Source organism: Paramormyrops kingsleyae, chromosome 8, assembly GCF_048594095.1.
Source record: "Paramormyrops kingsleyae isolate MSU_618 chromosome 8, PKINGS_0.4, whole genome shotgun sequence".
NCBI classification, from domain to species: domain Eukaryota; kingdom Metazoa; phylum Chordata; class Actinopteri; order Osteoglossiformes; family Mormyridae; genus Paramormyrops; species Paramormyrops kingsleyae.
Window position 1 is genome coordinate 11,860,443 of NC_132804.1, and position 22,311 is coordinate 11,882,753.

The 22,311-nt window shown below is 43.1% G+C and overlaps 1 protein-coding gene across 1 annotated transcript; it reads left to right on the forward strand.

Annotated features, from left to right (window-relative positions):
- The first annotated feature begins 329 nt into the window (after positions 1 to 329).
- On the forward strand, positions 330 to 22,061 carry bgnb (biglycan b). Its single transcript, XM_023837596.1, has 8 exons — positions 330 to 537; positions 14,355 to 14,643; positions 17,247 to 17,359; positions 18,183 to 18,396; positions 18,811 to 18,921; positions 19,015 to 19,108; positions 20,627 to 20,765; positions 20,880 to 22,061. The coding sequence occupies exons 2-8, from the start codon at positions 14,391 to 14,393 to the stop codon at positions 21,075 to 21,077; spliced, it is 1,122 nt and encodes a 373-aa protein (XP_023693364.1). The 5' UTR covers positions 330 to 537; positions 14,355 to 14,390; the 3' UTR covers positions 21,078 to 22,061.
- The last annotated feature ends 250 nt before the right edge of the window (positions 22,062 to 22,311 follow it).

A 22,311-nucleotide genomic window follows, 5' to 3' on the forward strand; every position in this document is an offset into this window, starting at 1 on the left:
TACAAATTTTATTAAGCAAATGTGATAGTAATATCACACAAAGTGAAATTATGCGCATTCCTACCCTAAAACCTTCAACCTGCGATTTAATTCCATTGAGACACTTTTGATCAGATATTATTGAGCCCGACTGATCCTATGAGCTGAAGACGGACACTTTAAAGTTTAATTCAATCAGATTTATTTTATGGAGGCTTAAGTTAAAATAAATGAAATCGCCCGTCTCTTCCCTTCGCTCCCCGAGGCTGGTTGCCGATCTGGGCATAACTTTAGGAACACCCCCACCCCCTGCACCATGTCAACACCCCCACTCCCCCCTACCATGTCATTACCCTGCTTTGTAAACCCAGCTCAGTACTCCAATGCTGCTGGCAAACACGGGCACCGCGAAAAGGCAGCCTTAACATACTTGAATAATAGTGAAGTACTCGTAGGTCGCTCCAACAATTTATACCAAATTAATCTATATCACACAACATAAAGGGAAAAAAGACACAAATCTTGGTATTCTGGGGAGATTGCTGACTTAGATTGAAGGTAGGTTGTAATCTCTTTCTGTCGAGTTATTTGCACTATTCGGAAAATTTGGCTATCAAAATGCATGAGTTCGTGTATCTACCTTGATTAACGTAATTACTGCTGCAGAGGTCAATTCCATTAACCACGCTGGAGCCACGATACTGCTCGTTCCTTTCTTTGGTGCCAGTGCATTTATTTGATCATCTTATTTGTTTATTTTTAAAATATTATTTATGTTGCGGGATGCATGTGTTCAGTCAAGGAATCTTAATTTTTCCTGAGAAAATCACACACAGGGAAATATCCTAATGATTAATCCGATAAATGGATCTCCAGTGGTTCTCCAGTTCCTCAGAACTAGGTTCTTATCAAACTTGAATATTACTTCGGTCTGTTTGTAGCCAGAACCTTGAAATGTGTGACTGTTCATTTCACTTTTAAGATGTTATCTTCACCATGGGTTGTGGATGGTAATCTCCTCTCAGTAAAAACTGTAAGACTTTCAAGAGTTTAACAATGGAAACGGCCCCTCTGGCTCTTAGGAAGATCAAAAGACAGTTTCCGAAGAGAGGATCACTTTAATCACTGTACAAATTGGCACCCTTCTGTCCATCTCATTCAGTGTTTATCATGTGTTACGCTCATTAAGAAGTGAAACATACTGTTTGGATTGGGAATATTTAAACATTCCGTCATTACTGCAGATAACAATGAATTTTGTAAGGTTTTCCCAGTGTGGGATGCATGTGTTTACACAGCAAACCCGCTCTCAATAGCAAGCCCATAATGAAAACAAATACAAATACGTAACATGAAAAGAAGCCGGGAGCATTGATTGGGTCACTCTTCTTAAATTCAATCTGGTTTATCTGAGACCTGCTGTTGCCCATTCCTAGGTGAAGCTGCTATTCTCTGCCAAACCCATCTGCACATTCTCTGTCCCATCTAGCGTGCGTGCAAACACACACACACACACACACACACACACACACACACACACACACAGGGTCCAGGGTTTTTTTGTATGTCCACCTGTCCTCTTGTCCACTGGGGACTCTGAAGCTGCTGACTGCAGTTTGCATTTCATCTTGAGAAAGACAGAAAACTCCAAATCCAACAGCAGGTCCCCCCCCCAATAGGTCCATGTCCCAATATCCTTTGCACCTGGTATGAAATTCTCAACAATCATATGCACTGTGAACCCAGTAACAATAATATGGCAGTTGGGCAATTCAGACTTCAAAAGCTTTGTTAGTTTTGCACTACAATCATTCTTTAAAAGATGTCTATAACTTTTCTAATTAAAACTAAATTAACTATATAAAACTAAAAGGCAGACTCACTCTTGTTGTATTGAAAAATAAACATCTAGGGGGAAAAAAATCCCGTAACGTACCAGGGAGAGCAGTTTTACAGTATGGCTGAATGAGTCCAGTGTCTCGAAAACCGAATCCAAAATGGGAGGGGTTAGCTTTTTAATGACCGGTGCAGTTTGGGTCGTAGCCTCAGAGTCTGAATGTGCAGGAACACCTCGGGCGTGGCTGCGGTCGGGAGGAGTTGTGGGCTTCGGGTTTGGAGCTGTCATGGGGCTGGGACCCGCTTTATAGGGGCTCGTACCCTGGCCTCTGCCAGTGGGCTTCTCATTTAGCGATATGTTCGAACTGCGCAGCTTGATGGCGCAGGACGGCCACGTCGTTAATGGCAAGGGGATTGGCAAGCTGCGAATCGATGAGGCTTTGTGAAAACTTGGACCAGACGCTATAAATAAACCCAGAAGTGGACCTGGGTCCATTTTGCCTGTTTTGCAGAAGCCACCACATCCAAGCTAAAGCCTGCCAGCCAGTTCCCTTTTTAGGGAAGTAAGGCACCAAATTATAGCCAAGGCGGGCAGCTAATTCCACCCGATGGCACCGACTCTGGACCCGCCCTGCGGGCGCCGTCGGCATCCAGGGGGGGCCACATCTCTTTGTGTGTTAATGTGCGGTTAACAGCTAGTGAGAAATGTCTGTCATCGTGGCAATGCTAAGGTGTCGTGTTCAGTTCATAATGGTATAAATGGTAAACAGAATTTAATATTTCACTGTGGTGACCCTCTGCTGGGCTCCCTCTGAGTCAGAATCTGTTTTATGTAAAGTGCTACATGTCTCTGTCCATTAATCGTTACATCAATCCCTACCATCTAGTTGCATCCGGTTTATGAACAGCAAACTGGACTGGAGATGTGGAAGTTTGTGTTGGAAATGATTCAATGACAGTTGTACCCACCAATTGCAGTTTTTCAACCTTCGTCCTGGAAATCGGGCTCATCCTCACAATGTCTGTGATGCTCATGTGGATGAGGCCCATTCAGAAGCCCCCCCCCCTCCCACCCCCGAAGGGCCACAGAGCATGAAATACCCCAGGCCTTTTATTTGGGCTGGGGAGGTGCTGTGGAGTCTTAGGCTTTCCTGTGGTGAAATGCAAGGGAGGGGAGGGGGATTAGGGATTGCACAATAGGTGGTAGCACAAGGACCCAATGGGGTGACCTGGGGTGGGGGGGGGGGATGGGGGGGCTGGGTAAGGCTTTCCAATAGGTCAATTCCACTAGACGAGCTTTCCCAACTGGTTCCCTGTATTTCAGACAGAGAAAAATCTTTGTGACTACAGAGTACGCTACAATACCCGGGGATAACAGAGGCACAGCATGGGTGTTAGTGATGTGTGTGGGTGGGGGGGGGGGGGGGGGGTGGCGGGCGCCACACTTCAGACCTTGCAGTAGTTATACTATTTTCTTCTGGCTCCTTCAAGATTCCTCATCACAGCAATAGTTTTATTCACTAGCAAGTGTTTGATTAATGATTTCGGACGTGTGCACAGGCATGTGAGGCCTGGTAAAATGTCCTCAGCCCCCAGCCTGTCATTAAAGCCATCAGCCTGGGCTTCTGCATGGTTCTGTCGCTCAGTCATTACGCTGCACGCTGTGCTTGTTTCCTCCTCTTTCTTTGTCTCTCCATGGGTCTCTGAAAAACTCATGTGACCTTCTGCTCGTGTGTGTGCTTGATGCACCATCTGTGTTAATCACCACAGACCGACGCACATCTGGCTGCAGGTCTGGCTAAGATGCCAGGGTTGTAATTCAAGTCATGTTGGCTCAATGTGACATTTGATTTTTGATGCTCCATGTATTACTTACTAAACATGTTTAGGGAGATCTCCTGTAAAGATGAGGAGAGATTAGGTGGGTTTATATGTGACTCTGGAACTAGTGAAGGGCAGAGAGGCAGAGTCAACTTACACAACGCATATGGGATGAAACTGGAACATCTAAAGCACTAGTATATTTTTGCAGTGTAATGCACTCAAAGGCATCACAAGTCTCTCTATCACAGTGGTCTCCAACCATTTTTACAGTCAGAGCTGCTTTTAAAAATTATTTGTGGACAGAGGTGGACATTTCAGGTCCAGAAAGTAAAAATCCAGACCAGGATTTTGTTTCAACCATCCAGTTGAGTACTATGTGATCATGACTCTTTATGCTCAACTGGTTGGTTAAAACAAAATCCTGGTCTGGATTTTTACTTTCTGGACCTGAAATGTCCACCTCTGTCTGTGGAGCTACCGAGTCACAACAGTATATTTTTTTCAGAACAGCAGAGGTGAAAATTTCAGGTTCAGAAAGTAGAAATCCAGAATAGGCATTTGTTTCAACCAACCAATCAAGTATAAAGAGCACAATCACAAAATACTGAACTGGTTGGTTTAAACAAGATCTTGGTCTGGATTTTTACCTTTCTGGACTTGAAGGTCCAGCCTTTGCAGACTGGTAGATTTCGCAGTCCACTAGGAATTTCTGAAAGATCGATCAATCAATCGCGATCCACCAGTTGGCGACCACTACGCACATGAGGTATTTTTGTGCGGCACACTCTGCGAGGTGTCGAGGCGGCTGCAGGTGAAGATGGTCAAAAAGCGGGCCGCTGTCTTCTCGTGAGTCGGGGGTGTCATCTGGTGGAGAAGAGCCGCACGTGCTACCATGACCGCGTGTTTCTGATATGTGTTGACATCCATGTTTTACAAGAAAGAATGTAACGGAACATGTTCACATGTCCCCCCACGGCGCCTGTCTTCTCACTTCTCTCGTTTCCTCTCTCCCACTTTTTCCCATAATCTTCTTTTTTTCCTGAATTCTTTCGCCTACATTTTCTGGTACCTGAGTATCAGGCTGCGAGAGGCAAAGTTGGCATTAAACACAATCAGGCCACTGGAAACTGATTTCACAATATTGTGCTCCATTAAACAGGACTGGGCCGATAAATTTAGGGATTAAATATAATTATCTTTTTTCTTCAGAATATTTTTACACATTACAAAGATCTCTTTAATTCAACCATGCCATCTCTCAAATCCAAGGGGACCTTACGTTTTTTTCTGCCTGCAATAATTACATAATATTATTTTTTAAAAATAGAAAAAATGCGAATTCGACACCATTTTGGATTGTAGGACGCAGTCAGTTTTAGTCAAGCTAGTTTCGAAGCTTCCTCGTCCTCCTCAGCCTCGGCTGAAGCCACTACCGTTTTGGAAAGTGCTGTAATTTAGCTATTTTTAATTTGAAAAGCACCAAACCGCGTAGCTGTCGCTGCACTCTCTGTCTGCGGTAGAGAATGCTTTTAAGTGATTTCCTTTCTTCGTTTAGTAGGTGACTGGAACCATTTATTATGTACATCACTGTCATCCCAGTGCTATTGTGATCTTCTCTTCGATCTGTGAGTGGTTCCGGCATGGTCTTTCCCACATGTGCTGTAGGGATACCTGTACTCACATGGGTGTCTGAGACATCGCATTTAATCTTGCATCTAACAACCAGCTGTGCAAAGTTGCCGGTGTTTACCTAAGTGCTCCACCTGCTAACCTAACGACAAGCACCTGATGATTTGAAAATTTTGGATGGAAACAGATCCAAGATAATCTGTAAAAAAAAACCCAGTCCAGTGGACCAATCTGATATTTTTTGTCAAAAATGACCGGGTTAGCCAGCTAGTTAACTGATACTTCACCAAACAGAAGCAGTGAGAAGATGGAAGAGCTCATGAGATCAGGTGCCCTTGAGATGCACGTGCATGATATGGAGAGCAGAGAGAGTTTGCTGTAAACACAGGCCTGACACACACACAGAGACTATTTCCACCAAAGAATGAACTTGCATACTAAAGCCCACTTTGTTTTTTTCTGAATAAACCTCGCCCACGTCTTCGCCGTGTCTGGTGTGTTCAGCATTCATCCGTGGTGAGAAAAACACACCACAGGGGCTGGAGCCGGCAGTGTGCGCTGCATTAATGCCTGTGATCATTGTCAGGGGCCACAAAAGCGATCGGCAAGGGGGAAGGGGCATCCCAGAAGGCAAAGCTGCTCAGCCTCTGTTTTCGGATTTGTGGGGGTCTTCGGTGTGCGAATCCGCAAGGCTCTTAGACGGGCCCTTGTTAAGCTCAATTTTAAACATGCTTTTTATTTGGACCCTAAAGAGTTTTCTCTCTGTTCGTTTGCCTTTTGCGCGGCTTGGAAACACAAGACTGAAACCGTCTGTATTTTAGAGCTTAAAAGATTTGAAATATCTCTTTAAAGATTTCCACTTGGCTCACAGTGTAACAATAATACCCTACCTGCAATGAGATAACAAGGTTAAGGACATACCAATGATTACCAAAAGGAAGTTTTATTGTCACAACACAGTGTACATATGTATATATGGTATATATATGGTAACCCCTGCTGATGGCACACAGACATCATCACACCCCCGGCACTCCGCACAGGAATATCACAGCGTTTGGACCATTTCTGCCACGTCAGCCAGGAAAGCACAGCTAAACTGGGTCTCGCCAACCAGGAGCCACTAAAACCTGACAGAGAGCAATAACATGGGTTCGGTGGTGCAGAGAGCTGCCCTCTGCTGCGCAGATGCCCTGTCCCTCTGCTGCGCAGATGCCCTTCCCCTATATTGGGCTTCTACCATTTTGGCTTGATTTCAGTAGCTTAATCTGGGCAGGAAATCTCCCCACCATTTTTTCTTCTTTAGAAATAATTCATGCATGTAAAGTGTTCTTAATATTCTTGCTCTGTTTTTAAATACAGATATAATGTGTTTGTAAAGTCTTTGTGTAATTACTTTACACTGTGGTGCGTGTAAATTGATGTTTTAAAGCTGTTCCTTCAGCTATCAGCGGAATTCAGCCATTTGCGGTGTTTTGCATAGTATGATTGTCCAAGGACAGAAATAGTGGAAGATGATCCTTCCTGGATTCCTCATATCCTGATGAATTGTTTCAGCGCTGTTGGAGATAATACCCTGCAATCCTTCTTACCCATGTTTTACTTCCCTTGGCACTGTGTGTTTCTCCATTGAATATCACTTCCTAACTTGGTCGATGATATAACTCGGATCTGACTTTTCTATGGTTCCGTTAACCCAGCAGACTGCTGAACTGCTTTTTGCCCTACGCTGCCTGGGATAGACTCCAAGCCCTCCCACGCTGCTCCCTATTAGATGAGGCATTGGAAGATGGATAGATGTTTGTTGTTTGTCCTCATTGAAGAAGAATGCATATCACGGCATCTCATGTCCATCACAGAGGTTAGATGACGGGAAGTCTTCCAATCCATGATGCAGATTAAGGACTGTGACTTCTATACATGTCATGATCTTCCCTGCATCTGTCCTTCACTCTGCTCTGCTGATAATTGCTAAAGTAAGAAAGGAATCAAAAAGGAGGACCAGCAGATGATCTGTGCGTCTAGTTTCCTGGGGCATCGTAAATGTGGGGGTGTAGAACAAGCATGGGGAAGTGACTGTGACCGTTTTTACTCTGTTTTCTTTTCTGCCCGTTATGGTGAATGTGAGCCACGCGGCTATATTTGGCATCCTGTGTTTTGCTGGTCCTCAGAAGCCGGACATTTAGCCCGAAAGTACAGTGGTGAGCAAGCCATGGAGTTGTTAGTGAGCAATTTACTGGAAAGTTTAAGCTGCAGGCATACTGTAGATCTGCAGATAAAACTTCCTCCTGGTGCTTTTTTTGTAAAAAATAAAATATTCTAAACTTGGAAAATCAGTGTTAGACTTTCTGCCAGCATACCTCATCAGGAAGGCTGGGATGTTCTTACTACAATGTTGTCTTGGACTCTTGTGTCAGTCAATCAGTTGACGTGTCCCCTTCGCCATTCCCTACACACAGAGTATGGAGAGGTGTGGTTCATATACTGTAGCAGATTCTGGTCTGCGACTGTGCAAACACTGAGCAGGAATCGTCATGGTGCAGCCCTGCCTGACCTGGCATTGGTCCTTATAGCCGTGGACTCAGAATGAATGCTGGTTTTATTAATTGCTGATGTATTAACTGCAGGTCTGTCAGTATGATGTAGTGTCTGCTTTGCAAAAACATTGTCTGAATGTTAGGAGTTTTTGAGCTGTCCTAGGAAACGGGGGCAGGGTGGGGGGGAGGGCGGTGCATCTGGATAGCCTACTGTGATACTCCTGATGTGGTAAACCTCTCCACACATTAAATAGTTCATTACTTGACCTAAAAAATTCATTTAAAGGGAAGAGTGTCCTGGTGTCCTTGTATTTTTAATATTGAATGAAATAACATGTAGCAATTACAATAAGGAGAGAGCTCTTTAGAATAAGGTCATGGTTTCACAAGGGGGTTAGTTTTCAAAATGTAGAATGTCAATCCCTAATTATTTAAATAGAAAAGGCTATTTATTGGGGTGGCCTGGAAGCACTGTTAGCTTCTTATTTTGTAGCTTGCTGCAGGTTTGAATCTCACTTTTGTTGTCTCTGAGTACAGCTGTTCCCGCCATGTTGTACGGATTTTCCCTGGGGACCCCAGCTTCCTCTCCAAAGTGTAGCAATTAGGCTAATTGCCTTCTAAATAGCCCATATTTTATGTGCCCTGTGGGGGACTATGATTACATCTGGGGTGTCCTCTGGACGCGCTGGGCTGCATGGGATAGACTCCGGTTCCCAGTGACCCAGTACAAGCAGTCGGAAGATGGATGAATGGCGTCAGTCAGGTTTTTTTTTTTGTGATTTTCTGGAATCCATATGGGTTGCAAGACTGAAGTAAAGCAGAGACAGTCGCATATCGTGGGAGCGACAGCGAGGGGAGGAGGAAGGCACTGCGGCAGCCTGACAGGCCGTCAGCCCGCCGAAGGGTGGAGCTCACATCACTTCCTGTGAGATGACCTCACCGTCAGCTGTAGCGTGTTCAGGAATAACAGCAGTGAATCAGTCTCTCCGCCCCACAGTCACACATGACAGCAAGAAGGCACAAGCCGGCTTCCCCTTTTAATGAATAGATGATGTGTTTCACCTCTAAGTACAGTTCTTGCTTTTTCCATTCTTCCCACAGCCTCTGACTGGTACCGTTGGCCAATATTACAGTTCTTTACTGCATGTTGGACATTTTCATGAAGTAGAATTGCTTTGCTGTCATCTCTACTTCTGTGCTGTCCTTAAAATTAGAATTACGAGGATTTCACTGTACAGTAATGATGCAGCTCTGTGAGATCAGGCATGAAGATCACGGTACAGTAATGATGCAGCCATATGAGATCAGGCGTGAAGATCACGGTACAGTAATGATGCAGCCATGTGAGATCAGGCGTGATGATCACGGTACAGTAATGTTGCAGCTCTGTGAGATCAGGCGTGATGATCACGGTACAGTAATGTTGCAGCTCTGTGAGATCAGGCGTAATGATCACGGTGCAATAATGATGCAGCTCTATGAGATCATGTCCGATATATGGGCAAAAGAATTGGGACACACCTCTTAATCAATGAATTCAGGTGTTTCATTCAGACCTATTGCCACAGGTGTATAAAATCAAGCATGCAGTCAGGTTTACAAACATTTGTGAAAAATGGGTCATTCTGAAGAGCTCAGTGAATTCAAGTGTGGTTCTGTCATAGGATGCCACCATTGCAACTGGTCAGTTTATGAAATTTCTTTCCTGCTAGATATTCCCAGGCCAACTATAAATGGTATTATTGCAAAGTGGAAGCTTTTAGGAACAACAGAAATTAAGCCACCAATTGGCAGACGACTTAAAGTAACAGATCAGGGTCACTGAGTGCTGAGGCACATAGTGTGAAAGTCACCAACACTCTGTTGACTCAATAACTGCAGAGTTCCAAACTTCCTCTGACATTAACTCCAGAACAAAAACTGTGCGCTAGGAGCTTCATGGAATGGGCATCCATGGCTGACCAGCTGCATGCAAGCCTCACATCACCAAGCGCAATGCCAAGTGTCTGGAGCAGTGAAAATTTGTTCTGTGGAGCGAAGAATCATGCTTCTCTGTCTGGCAGTCTGATGGAAGAGTCTGGATTTGACAGATGCCAGGAGAACGTCACCTGCCTGACTGCATTGTGCCAACTGTAAAGTTTGGTGGAGGAGGGATAATGGTATGGGGTTGTTTTTCAGGGGTTGGGCTGGGCCCCTTAGTTCCAGGTTAATGCTTCAGCATACCGAGACATGCAATTCTATGCTTCCAACTTTGTGGGAACAGTGTGGGGAAGGCCTTTTTCTCATCCAGCATGACTGTGCCCTAGTGCACAAAGCAAGGTCCATAAAGACTTGGTTCGGTGAGTTTGGTGTGGAAGAACTTGACTGGCCCACACAAAGCCCTCACCTCAACCACATTGAATACCTTTAGGATGAACTAGAACAGAGATTGCAAGCCAGGCTTTCACGTCCAGCAGTACCTGGCTTCACAGATGCTCTTCTGGGTGAATGGGCAAAAATTCCCTCAGACACACTCTAAAATCTAGTGGAAAGCCTTCCCAGAAGAGTGACAGCTGTTATTATTGCAATGGGGGGACCAACTCCATACTAATGCCTATGGATTTAGAATGGAGTGTCATAAAAGTTCCTGTAGGTGTAGTGACCAGGTGTCCCAATGCTTTTGTCAATATAGTGTATGTTGATCATGATTTCCAGTAATAAAATTTAGTAGAATGTTATCGTAAATGTGTTTGGTTACTGAATACAGAAAACAATGCAGTTTTAACAAGCAGTTGCTTGTTGACAGTCTCATATAAATATTTTGTTGCACGTTTATTTGCTTTGGTCCCAGCTGAGATGCTTATTTGCAGATCTCTTTGTCTGTTGAAGAATTTGCCTGGGCAAACAAAGATGTTCTCTTCATAGGTCTTTTTCCAATGAATGAATCCACAAATCAGACCGAGGACTGTGGATCCCTCATGTGTTTTCCTGCATCTGTCCATTGCTGTGCTCCAGTATTAATTGCTAATGTAGGAGGGAAGCAGGATGAGCAAATGGCTTGTGTGTAGTGTAGAGCAAACACGGATAAGTGCCTCTGACCTTTCTTATGTTGACCTTATTATACCAGGTACAGTAACCAGGCTGTAAGTTTACCCTGTAATCATTTTTGAGTTATAGTCACGTCAAAGGTGTCTGTCACTCTGAGGTGGTTAGAAAAGGGCTTTTCTATCACTTAAATATGGTCCAACTTCTTAGTGCACAATTTACTATTGACGGAATATAATTTTTCATCATGGTATTTCCCCTAGTTCCGGAGTCTTTCTTCAGAGCCTGTGTCAGCCTCGTACCAGTGCAGGGGAGAATTTTCTTGAAGCACCACCATTATGGTCAGCTCGTCTAGCCAGTTACTCTGAGTGGTCCAGTCACTGGTCTGTTTACAGAACTGGTCTTGTCTCTATTGAAGCTGCTACCCCCCTTGGGAAACTCATGTTGCTGGATTAAACCAAATAAGCGTGGGGGCCACCCCCTGCCTTTCTCATCAGGGGATCCATTCACTGTTCATTCATTATTTTATTGTTATTTTTAATGACATGTTAGATTTAACATTGTATCTATGTTAGATGGTTCAGTAAGTAGGTAGATGTAGTAGAGTGCATTTAGTATGTAAAATGTTTCATTGTGTACTGCACATATGACAATAAATTGCTCGATCTTGAAGTTAAACTGTGTATCTAAACATGAATTATTCTGTAGTTGCACATAATTTCATAAAATTAATTTTGAATATGTTTTACAATGAATAACTATTCTTGAACAAAATCTATGAGGTGCCCTAAGCCAGATGAATGTTTTGAGTCGGTTGGATCCTTTAGAACTCAACGAGGAATATACTAGATTCAAATTTGATTATGCTTATGCTTTTGAACTCAAAAAAAGTCATCAATCAGTGTAATACTACTGCTTCTGCAGGACTTATATTGTACCTGTGAAGTAGCTTGAAACTGTTAGTTAAAAGGGGTTTCTGGCTCTGGATTGGGCAAGTGACATAAATAAGCATGAGCTCAGCAGGTGGCCTGCTGGACTTGAAGCTGACCCACCATGAGGACGGCTACCATGGCAGCCCCAGCCAAGTGCCAAAGGAAGCTGGAATGGTGGCCCAGAGTCTGTGCCTATGTGGGTTTTCGGAGCTGATCCAAATCCAGTCCAAGTTCCCTTCGGTGTGAGATGTTTTGGATGGGCTGTGTCCCTGTAATGCTAATTAGGTGGAGTTTATTGAAAATGGAATGACTAATCGGAGGTTTGCACTCTTTTTCTGACAAAGTTGTTCCCCAGTCCCATTGGTCAGGGATCCAGAGTCTACACTCAACAGCATAATGGGAACCTAATGCTGAGATCTGCTTTTTCTAAATGATGGGCATTCCACCATACTGATCATTTACATTTATTTATTGAGCAGGTGCTTTTGTACAAAGCGATCTACATTGAGGCAGATAGTATATGTCAAGCATGCAGCTATCAAGCAGCCAACTAGGTGTAAGAGCAGCTTCCATTGAATGGCTAGTGACAAGTACAAGATAACATTGGCGCAAGAGCTATACAATTCATTATAAAACATCGCAATAACCTAACAGAAGAGCTATTCAGCAAATCAGAGTACTAAGCTCCTGTCAGACAAGTACGAAAAAACATGAGCGTCCAGTATAGACAAGAGACATCAAAGGGACTGCAGTTAGACAAAGCAGGTCAGTGGTTGGATCATTCTTAAAACATTTTTTGAAGGTTGAGATGATGATAGGATATGGATTGGGCTGGTCATTCCACCATCAAGGAGCTACACATGAGAAATGTCTAGACTTGTTTTCACGTTGCTTAGGGATCTCCAGGAGGTGTTGGTTTGCTGACCAAAGAGGGCGAGGCAGGAAGTGCTTCAGGGTTCTGCATCACCAATAGGTGTTTGGTCATGCGAATTTAGGCCAGTAATGACGCAAATAATTCTAACGCCAGCAGGAAAAAACTGGAGAACACTGAGGAGATGTGGCTGTGAGAAGATGCTTTAGGGTTTGACAGATTCCAGGGTTGTCCGGAAGTTAATGGAGTTGAGGGCAGTGTGATGAGGAAGAAGATCAGATGAAGGAAGAAGGCGCTGATGGATCTAATGGCATCAAGTTGTCTGACCTGTTCCGTCAACCCCTGACTGGAAACCCCGGAGGAGGAAAAGTGTGGTTTTTAGCTGCTCTCCTGCAAATTAAAGGCTTGCCGGATAATCGGGGAGGGAGTAGAAGAGAAGGACATCCTGAGTCTGTTGGTCCATTTTCCTTCCTCCGTATTTTTGCCACATTTTGGGGCAGATAGAGGGCTGTATGGGCAGGAAACCCTTAGTTGTGCTTCTTCCGTTTTGTTGAAGGACTGCCAAAAGGTTGAGGTCCCCATGTCAGTCTAGATTATATGGGCATATTTTTCATAACTACATGTGATCTTAAAAGCAGTTTTAATGATCATTTAACAGGAAAAGAACCTTCCATAAAACCTTTCCAGGTCAAATCCAATAGGATGTTGGGTTACATCTCTAGGTGTGTGGAGTTTAAGTCAAGGGAGATGATGCTATGATTATATAATTCCTTGGTAAGACCCCACCTTGAATATTGGGTGGACATGATCCAGGTATATAAGATTCTAACAGGTCTGGATGCTGTTCAGCCAAATGGCTATTTCAATATTAGTTTAAATACTAGAACACTTCACCATAAATGGAAATTAGCGGGAGAACATTTTAAAATGAATTTGAGGAAGCACTTCTTTACGCAGCATGTAGTTAGAGTATGGAATAGTCTTCCTGCTAGTGTAGCACAAGCTAAAACCCTGGATTCCTTTAGATCAGAGCTAGATAAGATTTTAACTCTGAGCTATTAGTTAAATTCTGCCCAAACGAGCTTGATGGGCTGAATGGCCTCCTCTCGTTTGTAAATTTCTTATGTTCTTAATTCTGGGTGAGTCTGACACCCTGCAACACACAGCAGGAAAGACACCGCAGCGCTCAGGGTCAAGTTCAGTTACTCGAAACATCAGAATGAATTCATCATGTGATCTAAGCCAAGTGGTATCACTATTGGTGCAAGACATTGTGGTTTTACTGTCCTGGGCTTTTCACAAACTACAATGTCTGGAGTTTAAAGAAACAGGTGAAATAAGCAAAACAACATGCAAATAGTGGCTGTTCTGTTGCTGAAATCATTTTATTAATGAGAGGAGTCAGAAGCGAATGGCTGGACTCAGAAAAGTAAAAAAAACTGCTGTGTGCAGATGGGCTTCTTTGAATGCATGACTCATCTACCCTTAAAGTGGTTCTGCAGATGACAGAGGGGTGCCTTATAAAGTAGCCACTAACTGTAGGATATAGGATGTTTGTTTGGTTACATTAAAGCACAGATTCAGTATGAGCTGATAAAAAGCAGGTCCCAAAGAGGACTCACTAACTACAATGAAAATATGTTTGAAGAGCTTGAAGTGAAAAGACATCATGGAGAAAGTGCTGACACTTGGGTAACTGTGCTCACTGTTGCCGCCCTACAGGTTCCTCTGTGTAAGTACGCCCGTGCTGCTCCAGCCATGCTGAAGAACCTGCTGCCGCTCCTGCTGCTGTGGGCCACCTTCATATCTTCTCTCTGCTTGGCCCTGCCCTTTGAACAGAGGGGCTTCTGGGACTTTGGAATAGAAGGCGATATAGGAGGGGTAATGACGATGATGAGGGATGAAGAGGATGGATCAGCCTTTGAACCAACAGTTGGGGTCATTCCCGAATTTCCCACATGCCCCTTTGGGTGTCAGTGTCAGCATCGTGTTGTGCAGTGCTCCGACCTGGGTGAGAGACACTGTGATCGGGGGAGAGGAACAAGGGTTCTATGCGTGTGTGTGTTTTGGAAAAATCTGGCTGTGTAAGGAACACAAAGAGGGATCCTGAATGGGATAATGTTCTTGTGTCTGTTGTTCCTCAGATATTTAGATTCTGCTCATAGAAAAACAAATGTGACATAGACTTTCATCTCAGGAGAGACCCATCTGCTTCATTTCCTCAGTGACACTTAGGAGGGAAATTTTATCTTGTGCCTGGGAGGCAAAGGGAAAGTTTAATACAGGCAAAAAAAGGAACATCTGTTGAGATGCAAAACGACCACAAACATTTTGCATATTCCCAGACAAACCTTACATCCTGGCTCCTTGTTCATTGCGCAATTTCTAATCTGACAGTAAATTATTATAATTAGTTAAGTATTTTGCAGCAATCCTGAGTTTTCTTAACGTTCCCTAACCATTGAGCTCTAACTGTAAAATGAAAGTTATTTACTACATGCCATGGCCTGGGCATTTACAGCCATATACAGAACCAAAACGGCATATGTATAATAATCTTCTGCTGTTTATTGTGCCATAACATGAGCAAACATTTAAATAAGCAGCGTTGTATGACATCATGGAACGCAGTGCACAGAGGGACCACATGTTCACTGTTACTGCTGTGGTCTGAAGGACCTGCAATTTACCTGGTGCTTTGACTCCAGTGGTCCAAATGTTAAATGTTTATTTCTGTGCTATAATGAAACAAGAGCATCACTTTCGTCTTCGGTCTCACCTTTTCTTGTCACTTTTGAAGTTCCGGGGGTGTTTTCTGCTACGTGGACTATTTCAGTTTGAAATGTCCTAATTATATAGGAAAGAGCTCCATGAAAACTCTCCCTCCCCGGGAGTCATTTATATAAACGCATATACACAAGAAACGTGAGGCGCACACGTACACGCACACACCATAAACCAGTAAATTACCACCAGTTTCCTAAATTACAGACTTCTGAAGCACTTTGGTAACAAGGCAGAAGCCTAATTAAAATGATTATAAGAAGGAAAATGAATGTTTATTAGCTCAGAAAAAAAAATCTATATTCCAGTTATAAAAGAATTTTTTTTAAACAATAATTTTAGCAGGACTCTATATTTTGATGTGGTTTTGGACTGGATGCCATTGGACATTAGATTGATGTGGGAAAAGTGGTTCTGGTTTGGTGTTTTTCACAAAATCTTTGTGGGCACCAGGGGCAGGTGGTAATGAATCATTTATGGTGTATTATTATAACGTTACTGATGAGAGAAACCAGAAACAACTTAAGCTCAGTTTATCTGTGTGCTCCAGCGTTTCCTGCTTTCCGGTATCCTTGACACATTGGCGGAAACTGATGCAGAGCTCACCGTGAGAGGAAAGGCAGGCAGACACACACACGGGCAGGCAGACAGTTAGACAGGCAGGCAGACAGACAGTTAAACAGGCAGGCAGGCAGACAGACAGTTAAACAGGCAGGCAGGCAGACAGACAGTTAAACAGGCAGGCAGGCAGACAGACAGACCGACAGGGGCCTGGCCAGTCCAGGGCGTAGCACAGCAACCAGGAGCTTTTTATGAATCATGGCCCCTAATTTCTCTCTTTAAGTCAGTGAGCGTCTAAGAATGTTACCCACATCACAAGAGGTTCCATAGTGTGGTGAGGTTGAGATGTTTAATGGTCTGTATGTTAGGGCTTCTGACCAAGCAGATGCAGCTTCCCAGGACAGGTGCCTCTCATTCAGGGTAACGGCAGAACTTGCAGTGCCGCTGCCGCACTCCGCTCGATGCGCGCCTCCGTGATAAAAGATCTGACACTCCTTGGTCCCTTTTAACTGGACGGCCCGCAGGTAACACGACAGGTACAAAAATGTGCCGAAAGATTCATGGAGACTTTCCGAGATCGGGTGTGCTGCTGGACCCATGGTACCTGACCCAAATTTCTCCTGCAGCTGTGTGATGCTGACGATTTAAGACAACAGCATCTGCTAAGCAGCTGAATAAATAACTGGGAGCACACTGGACAGGCTCACAGGGGGAGACGGGTTTGAATCCCGGCATAAAACCTGCCTTGAATGTGCCTGCAGCATAAACAAACTGTGAATGCCGTGTTTATGCCTTGTTCAGACGTCAGAATCTCATGACAAATCTCATCTGGTCTTTGTTTCATTGACCATGATAGTGGGACTATCAGTGGGGTCTATGACAGCTGTGTATGTGTGTGTGTGGGGGGGAGGGGTATGTATATATTACATTGTGGGGACCAAATGTCCTGTTATTTTGATTTTGTGGGGAGATTGTTTTCAGTCCCCATAAGGGGAAATTAAATTTTATAAAAATCTGTGAGTGCAAACAAAAATTCTACAAATGCCAAAAGTCTTGTATTTAGTTTGGTTACTGGTGGTTAAGGTTGGGGCTGATTAGGGGTTAAGGTCGTCATTATTGGGATTAGGTTATACCCATGGAAATGAACAGATGGTCCCCACAAAGATGGGAACACAAATGTGTGTGTGGGAGTTGTTGGTGTCCCTATCTGCACACCCTGATTTAACCATAATAGTCTTATTAACATTCTGTTATTTTAACCACATTCAGGTTTAACTGCCGTCCCAAAGAACATTCCCAGTGACACCAAGCTGTTGGACCTGCAGAACAACAAAATCACAGAGCTGAAAGAGAATGATTTCAAGGGCCTCAGCAACCTCTATGTAAGAAGGGGTGTGTGAGGTTGGGGCAGGCCGGGGGTCCAGGAATGGATGGAGAGCAGGGTTTGCAGTGTAAGGCAGCTCAGTAAATATGAATAGTGGGTGGAGCTGCAGGGATTGGTCACAATTGCCAAGATTTATTAATATTAATGAATCACTGAGACGTAAGGAATTGGCAGGACAATCCGAAACAGAAGGCAGAGTGACCATTACGCTGGTCCCAAATAACTTGCTTTGTTCTTTGAGTTTCGTTTGCAAGTCTTTCAGCGTTCTCTCGTTTTAAGACTTTGTGAGTCCAAAGTGAATATTTTAGTAAACTCTGTCTCTGAAGCCACAGACTCACTGTTAACATTTATCCTGGAAAGTTTACCAAGACAATATTTATCCTGGCCTGAGCAAGAAACGAAGAAATATTAAAAGATATATTAAGATCCCCAATATCCAGTGACTTATACCCCAGGCCGTGAGAGTGTCCTCCAGACTTTGTGAGGCAATTTATAAGGCTTTTAATTTCCGTTTGTTACGTTCAGTTCCCAACCCCCCCATCAGACATTTCCTTCCGGTTTGTATTTGTTTTACTTTCAGCTCAGATGTTTCTGAAGAACAAAGACCTTCTTTTAGTTTCATAGTTTTTTCAGGACCTTGAATCTCCACACCAACTCGCTGCTCCCCAAAGCCCAGCTCTCAGATTGTGTTGTCCACACATATTTGCTCGGTCCTGCCCTGCCTCAGATTGTCCTCACAATGTCTCAGAGCACTGGCTCAGTGCCCGTCTGTGACATCACCCCACACATACACCTTTACGCTTCTACTATCTCTGCCTTAGGCTCTCTCATTGGTCAACAATAAGATTTCCAAGGTTCATCCAAAGACCTTCACCCCACTGCGGCACTTGCAAAAGATGTACTTTTCCCGCAATTTGTTGACGGAGATGCCAAGGAACCTCCCGCCATCTTTAGTTGAACTGCGTATCCATGACAACCGCATCAAAAAAGTGGCCGAGGGAGCCTTCTCTGGCCTGGGCAACATGAACTGTATCGGTGGGTCTCCTGCTCTCTCCCCCCATCATCTTTATTTTAGTTACTTGTGAATGAAACATTCATTACTACTTAACAGTATAAACAAGTAATTAATCCAGTAGGAGAGTTCATGGGAATGATTGATTAATTATGTTACTGTGTGCGGCTGTCAGGTCTTCATTTTTAGCAGCACAAACACTGCTTTTGAGACAGCCGATTCAGAAATGTTACGATAAGTCGTCAGAATCCAATTCATAGCCCATTTGAGGTTAATTATTTATGAAGTTTAGTTGAAGGAGTTTTTAGCAATTTTGAAGTAAAATTAGTCCCGCTTCCATCATTTTTAGCTTTTCCGTAGCACAAATCCAGCATAATGAGAGCTATTTAACTGTGTGGAAACACCTAAAAATAAGGCCCATTTTCTGTCCTTTGTAGAAATGGGAGGGAATCCCATTCAGAACTCTGGCTTTGAACCTGGGGCTTTTAAAGGACTGAAGCTGACCTACCTTCGCATCTCAGAAGCCAAACTCACAGGCATCCCCAAAGGTGACTCAGATCCGGGTCGTATTACGGAAAACAATCCGCCAACCATGTGTCTCATAAAATGACTAAAGTCCTAATGTCACACTGTGCACTCAGACCTCCCTGACAACCTGCATGAACTTCACCTGGACCACAACCAGATTCAGGCCATAGAACTGGAGGACCTGAGCAGATACAAGAACCTCTACAGGTAGAGGACATCAGGTGTCCACCATGACCAAGCAGAACATCTGAACCAAAACTGCCTATGTGAGGCTTGGTCACTAGCATAAAACATAACCTAAGAAGCATGTTTGAAGGAATGACCGGATGTATTTTATTTCAGCCGCAACATATATAACTTTTTTTTGCTTACTGTGACTTACATAAAACCATCACATTAACTTTTAAACCCAGAATGGGCAATCTTACCCATAAAGGGCAAGTGTATGTGCAGATTTTTGGGATAACCTTTATCGCTGCCCACCCCTGTTTTAAACACTGAACATTGATCTGGGCTAAACCTGCAATTACTTCATTAGCTTGTGCAGTACTGACTCTGTCTTATATAGCACATCCACTGTCTGGGGCTAAACGTGCCTTCAGTTGTCAGATCAAAATAAGTAAGGTCACAAGGCTGGCATACAGAACTTATACTGTACATTTAGTCTTATGCTAGCAGTTTTTGAATGTTGAAGAAATCTCCTGTGATGGCGACTTTGTCTTACTATCTGTGTAATAGTGGACTCTAGTGGTGAACTCAAAATTTACACTAGAAGTAAAAATTGACTGCCGTTTCAATCTTCAACAAAACTGTGGGGTTTTATATACACAGTATTTCGGGGATAAACTCCAGTAGTTTGAACTGGTATAAATAAAAACAGTGAAAATCAAAAAATTATATTATTAATAATTTTTTATTATTATTATTATATAATAATAATAATAATAATCATGACAATAATAATAATGATACATATTATTATTATTATCCTAATAATATATAAAAGTCCAAAATGGTTTTCTGCTGTAAAATGTATAACTTTCTGCTGTTCATACTTTTCAAAACACATTAATGGATATTTTATAAATAATCTGGGTTAGACATGAGATGTTTGTCCAGAAATTAGACTGGGCACCGCTCCTCGGCCCTACTGGAATTTCCCTTTCACACTGGAGCTGCCAGTGACAGAGATGTCAGTGTCTTTCACTTTTAATGATGAGTGATGCTGTGGGAAAGAACCATTCTGGCCACCAAAAGCAGACAAAACTCATGTCTGCTTAAAAAAACTTAAAAATAGGTAACACAAATGACTCTTTGGCAAATCCAGGTTGAGTCCCAGTCATAGTCTGAATTTGGACCTCATGTCCACCACTGCCAAACTAAACAATCTGTGCTGACTGCAGGCAGGTGAACTTCCCTGCTACTTCTAGAGGACCCACATCCCCTGGCAAAATAAGACCAGTGGTTTTCATAGATGTACCTTACATTTTACTTGACTTTCCATTTCGGATTCTGTCTCTGCTTTTCGTTTGATACACATTCTGTTCTCTGCCTCTGTTCTCTCTCACTTGATCCCCTTTTCTGTCTTCTGTTTGTTCTGTCTGTTGTTTTTTTTTCTCTCTCCTTTGTCTCTGTCTCCTGTTCCTCTCACATGATCCCCTATTTGTTCTCGGCCTCCCGTTTTCAGCCATCATTCCACTCTCTGTCTCGTGCTTGTCGTGTCAGACTCGGCCTGGGATACAACCACATCCGGATGATCGAGGATGGCGGCTTGGCGTTCGTGCCTAACCTGAGAGAGCTACATCTGGAAAACAATCGCCTGTCCAGGGTCCCAGGAGGGCTTCCACAGATGAAGTTTCTCCAGGTGAGTCCAGCCAGGTGGCGTGCCCGTTTACCTTCTGTTACCATGGCACCATGTCCCACCGCACCTGCTACTGCTGTGCTGTTTAGTGTCCCATCACGTCAATTTTCACCTCAGGTGGTGTACCTGCATTCCAACAACATCAGCCGGGTTGGCATCAATGACTTCTGTCCCCTTGGCTTTGGCATGAAGAGAACCTTCTACAATGGCATCAGTCTGTTTGGGAACCCTGTGAGCTACTGGGATGTACAGCCTGCTACCTTCCGCTGTGTCAGCGATCGGCTGGCCATCCAATTTGGCAACTACAAAAAGTAGATGGGAGAACCAGAGGGAGAAAGTTCAGAGAGGACAACCGGAAAAAATGAAATTGGCCCAAAAACACCAAAATCTGCATTATCGTGAAAGAGAGCGATAACAATGGACAGGCGACAAATCTAGATTGAGCAGCGTAACAATCCACGTTTTGTATGTATCTGTGTTGTTTGCCCAAAATGAGGAAACATTGCATTAGGATGGAGTTAAGGAAGAAGACTTCTCAGCCTCATTCTCAGCGAAAACATTGTAGTTGCCCAGCCCTTATGTTACATTTAAATACAAAAAAGCAGAATCTGAAAGCTGGCAAAGAGTAGTAAAATCTTTAAAATGCATCTGTGATTTTCTATTAAAGTTTTGATTGGAAATAATGCTCATGAATAGATTTATGCTTTAAAGCAAGTCTCCGAAGTCTGCTTTTTAAAGCAAATTCTAAAACAGGTTTCTTCCTTAATTCAAAATGAATTTTATTGATTATTATTATTATTATTATTATTATTATTATTATTATTATAGCATTAATGTCAAAGGTGAAGTATTCTTCATGGTGAATTTATACAAAAACCAGTTTAGTAAGAAGGTGTGTGACAACTAATTTTATTATAATGATAATACTGGTTTTTATCTGTTTAATGTTGTGAGACTTTATTATACGTATGTTTTTTTTTTAAATTTTACTTATAAATAGGCAGGTCCTGTGAAGGTTCTGAAGGTTCTCTAACCGAATGAGAAAACAGAGTAATCTATAACAAACCTGCTCTCACGGACTGGAGCAGACCATCTCTGGCATCCTTGGCTTTTGTAGCAAATAGCTCATGAGAAATTTTGCACAAATTTGCTTAGACCTGAATAAGGTCTTTGCAAACTGCTATCTCTGTAGAATGCTAATGGTTTTTATACTATTAAAATCTGGGATAGGTCCTGTAGACGCTTACTGTGTATTTTGCCTAACTGCTGCATGTAAGAATAAAGACTTTTCCTCTTTCACCTCAGGAAAATAGCTAACAAATGAAGGTTAGACTGGGTGGCACAGTGACTCAGTGGAAAGCACAGTTCCTCCTTTTCTGTGTGTGTGTGTGTGTGTACCTGCCTGCGTGCGTGGATTAGGTTTATATTACATTGTGAGGACCACATGACCCCCACAATGTGATAAAAACCTATTATTTTGACGTTGGCGGGACCATTTTTCATGTTCCCAGAAAGATCTGTGAATGCAATCAAAAAACTAAAAATGCCA

Excerpts from the sequence above, each read along its gene's own strand:
- bgnb (XM_023837596.1), top strand. The coding sequence starts at position 14,391 with ATGCTGAAGAACCTGCTGCCGCTCCTGCTGCTGTGGGCCACCTTCATA. Across the intron at positions 18,922-19,014 it reads ACTCACAGGCATCCCCAAAG|ACCTCCCTGACAACCTGCAT; the intron begins GTGACTCAGATC and ends CTGTGCACTCAG. Across the intron at positions 19,109-20,626 it reads AGATACAAGAACCTCTACAG|ACTCGGCCTGGGATACAACC; the intron begins GTAGAGGACATC and ends TTGTCGTGTCAG.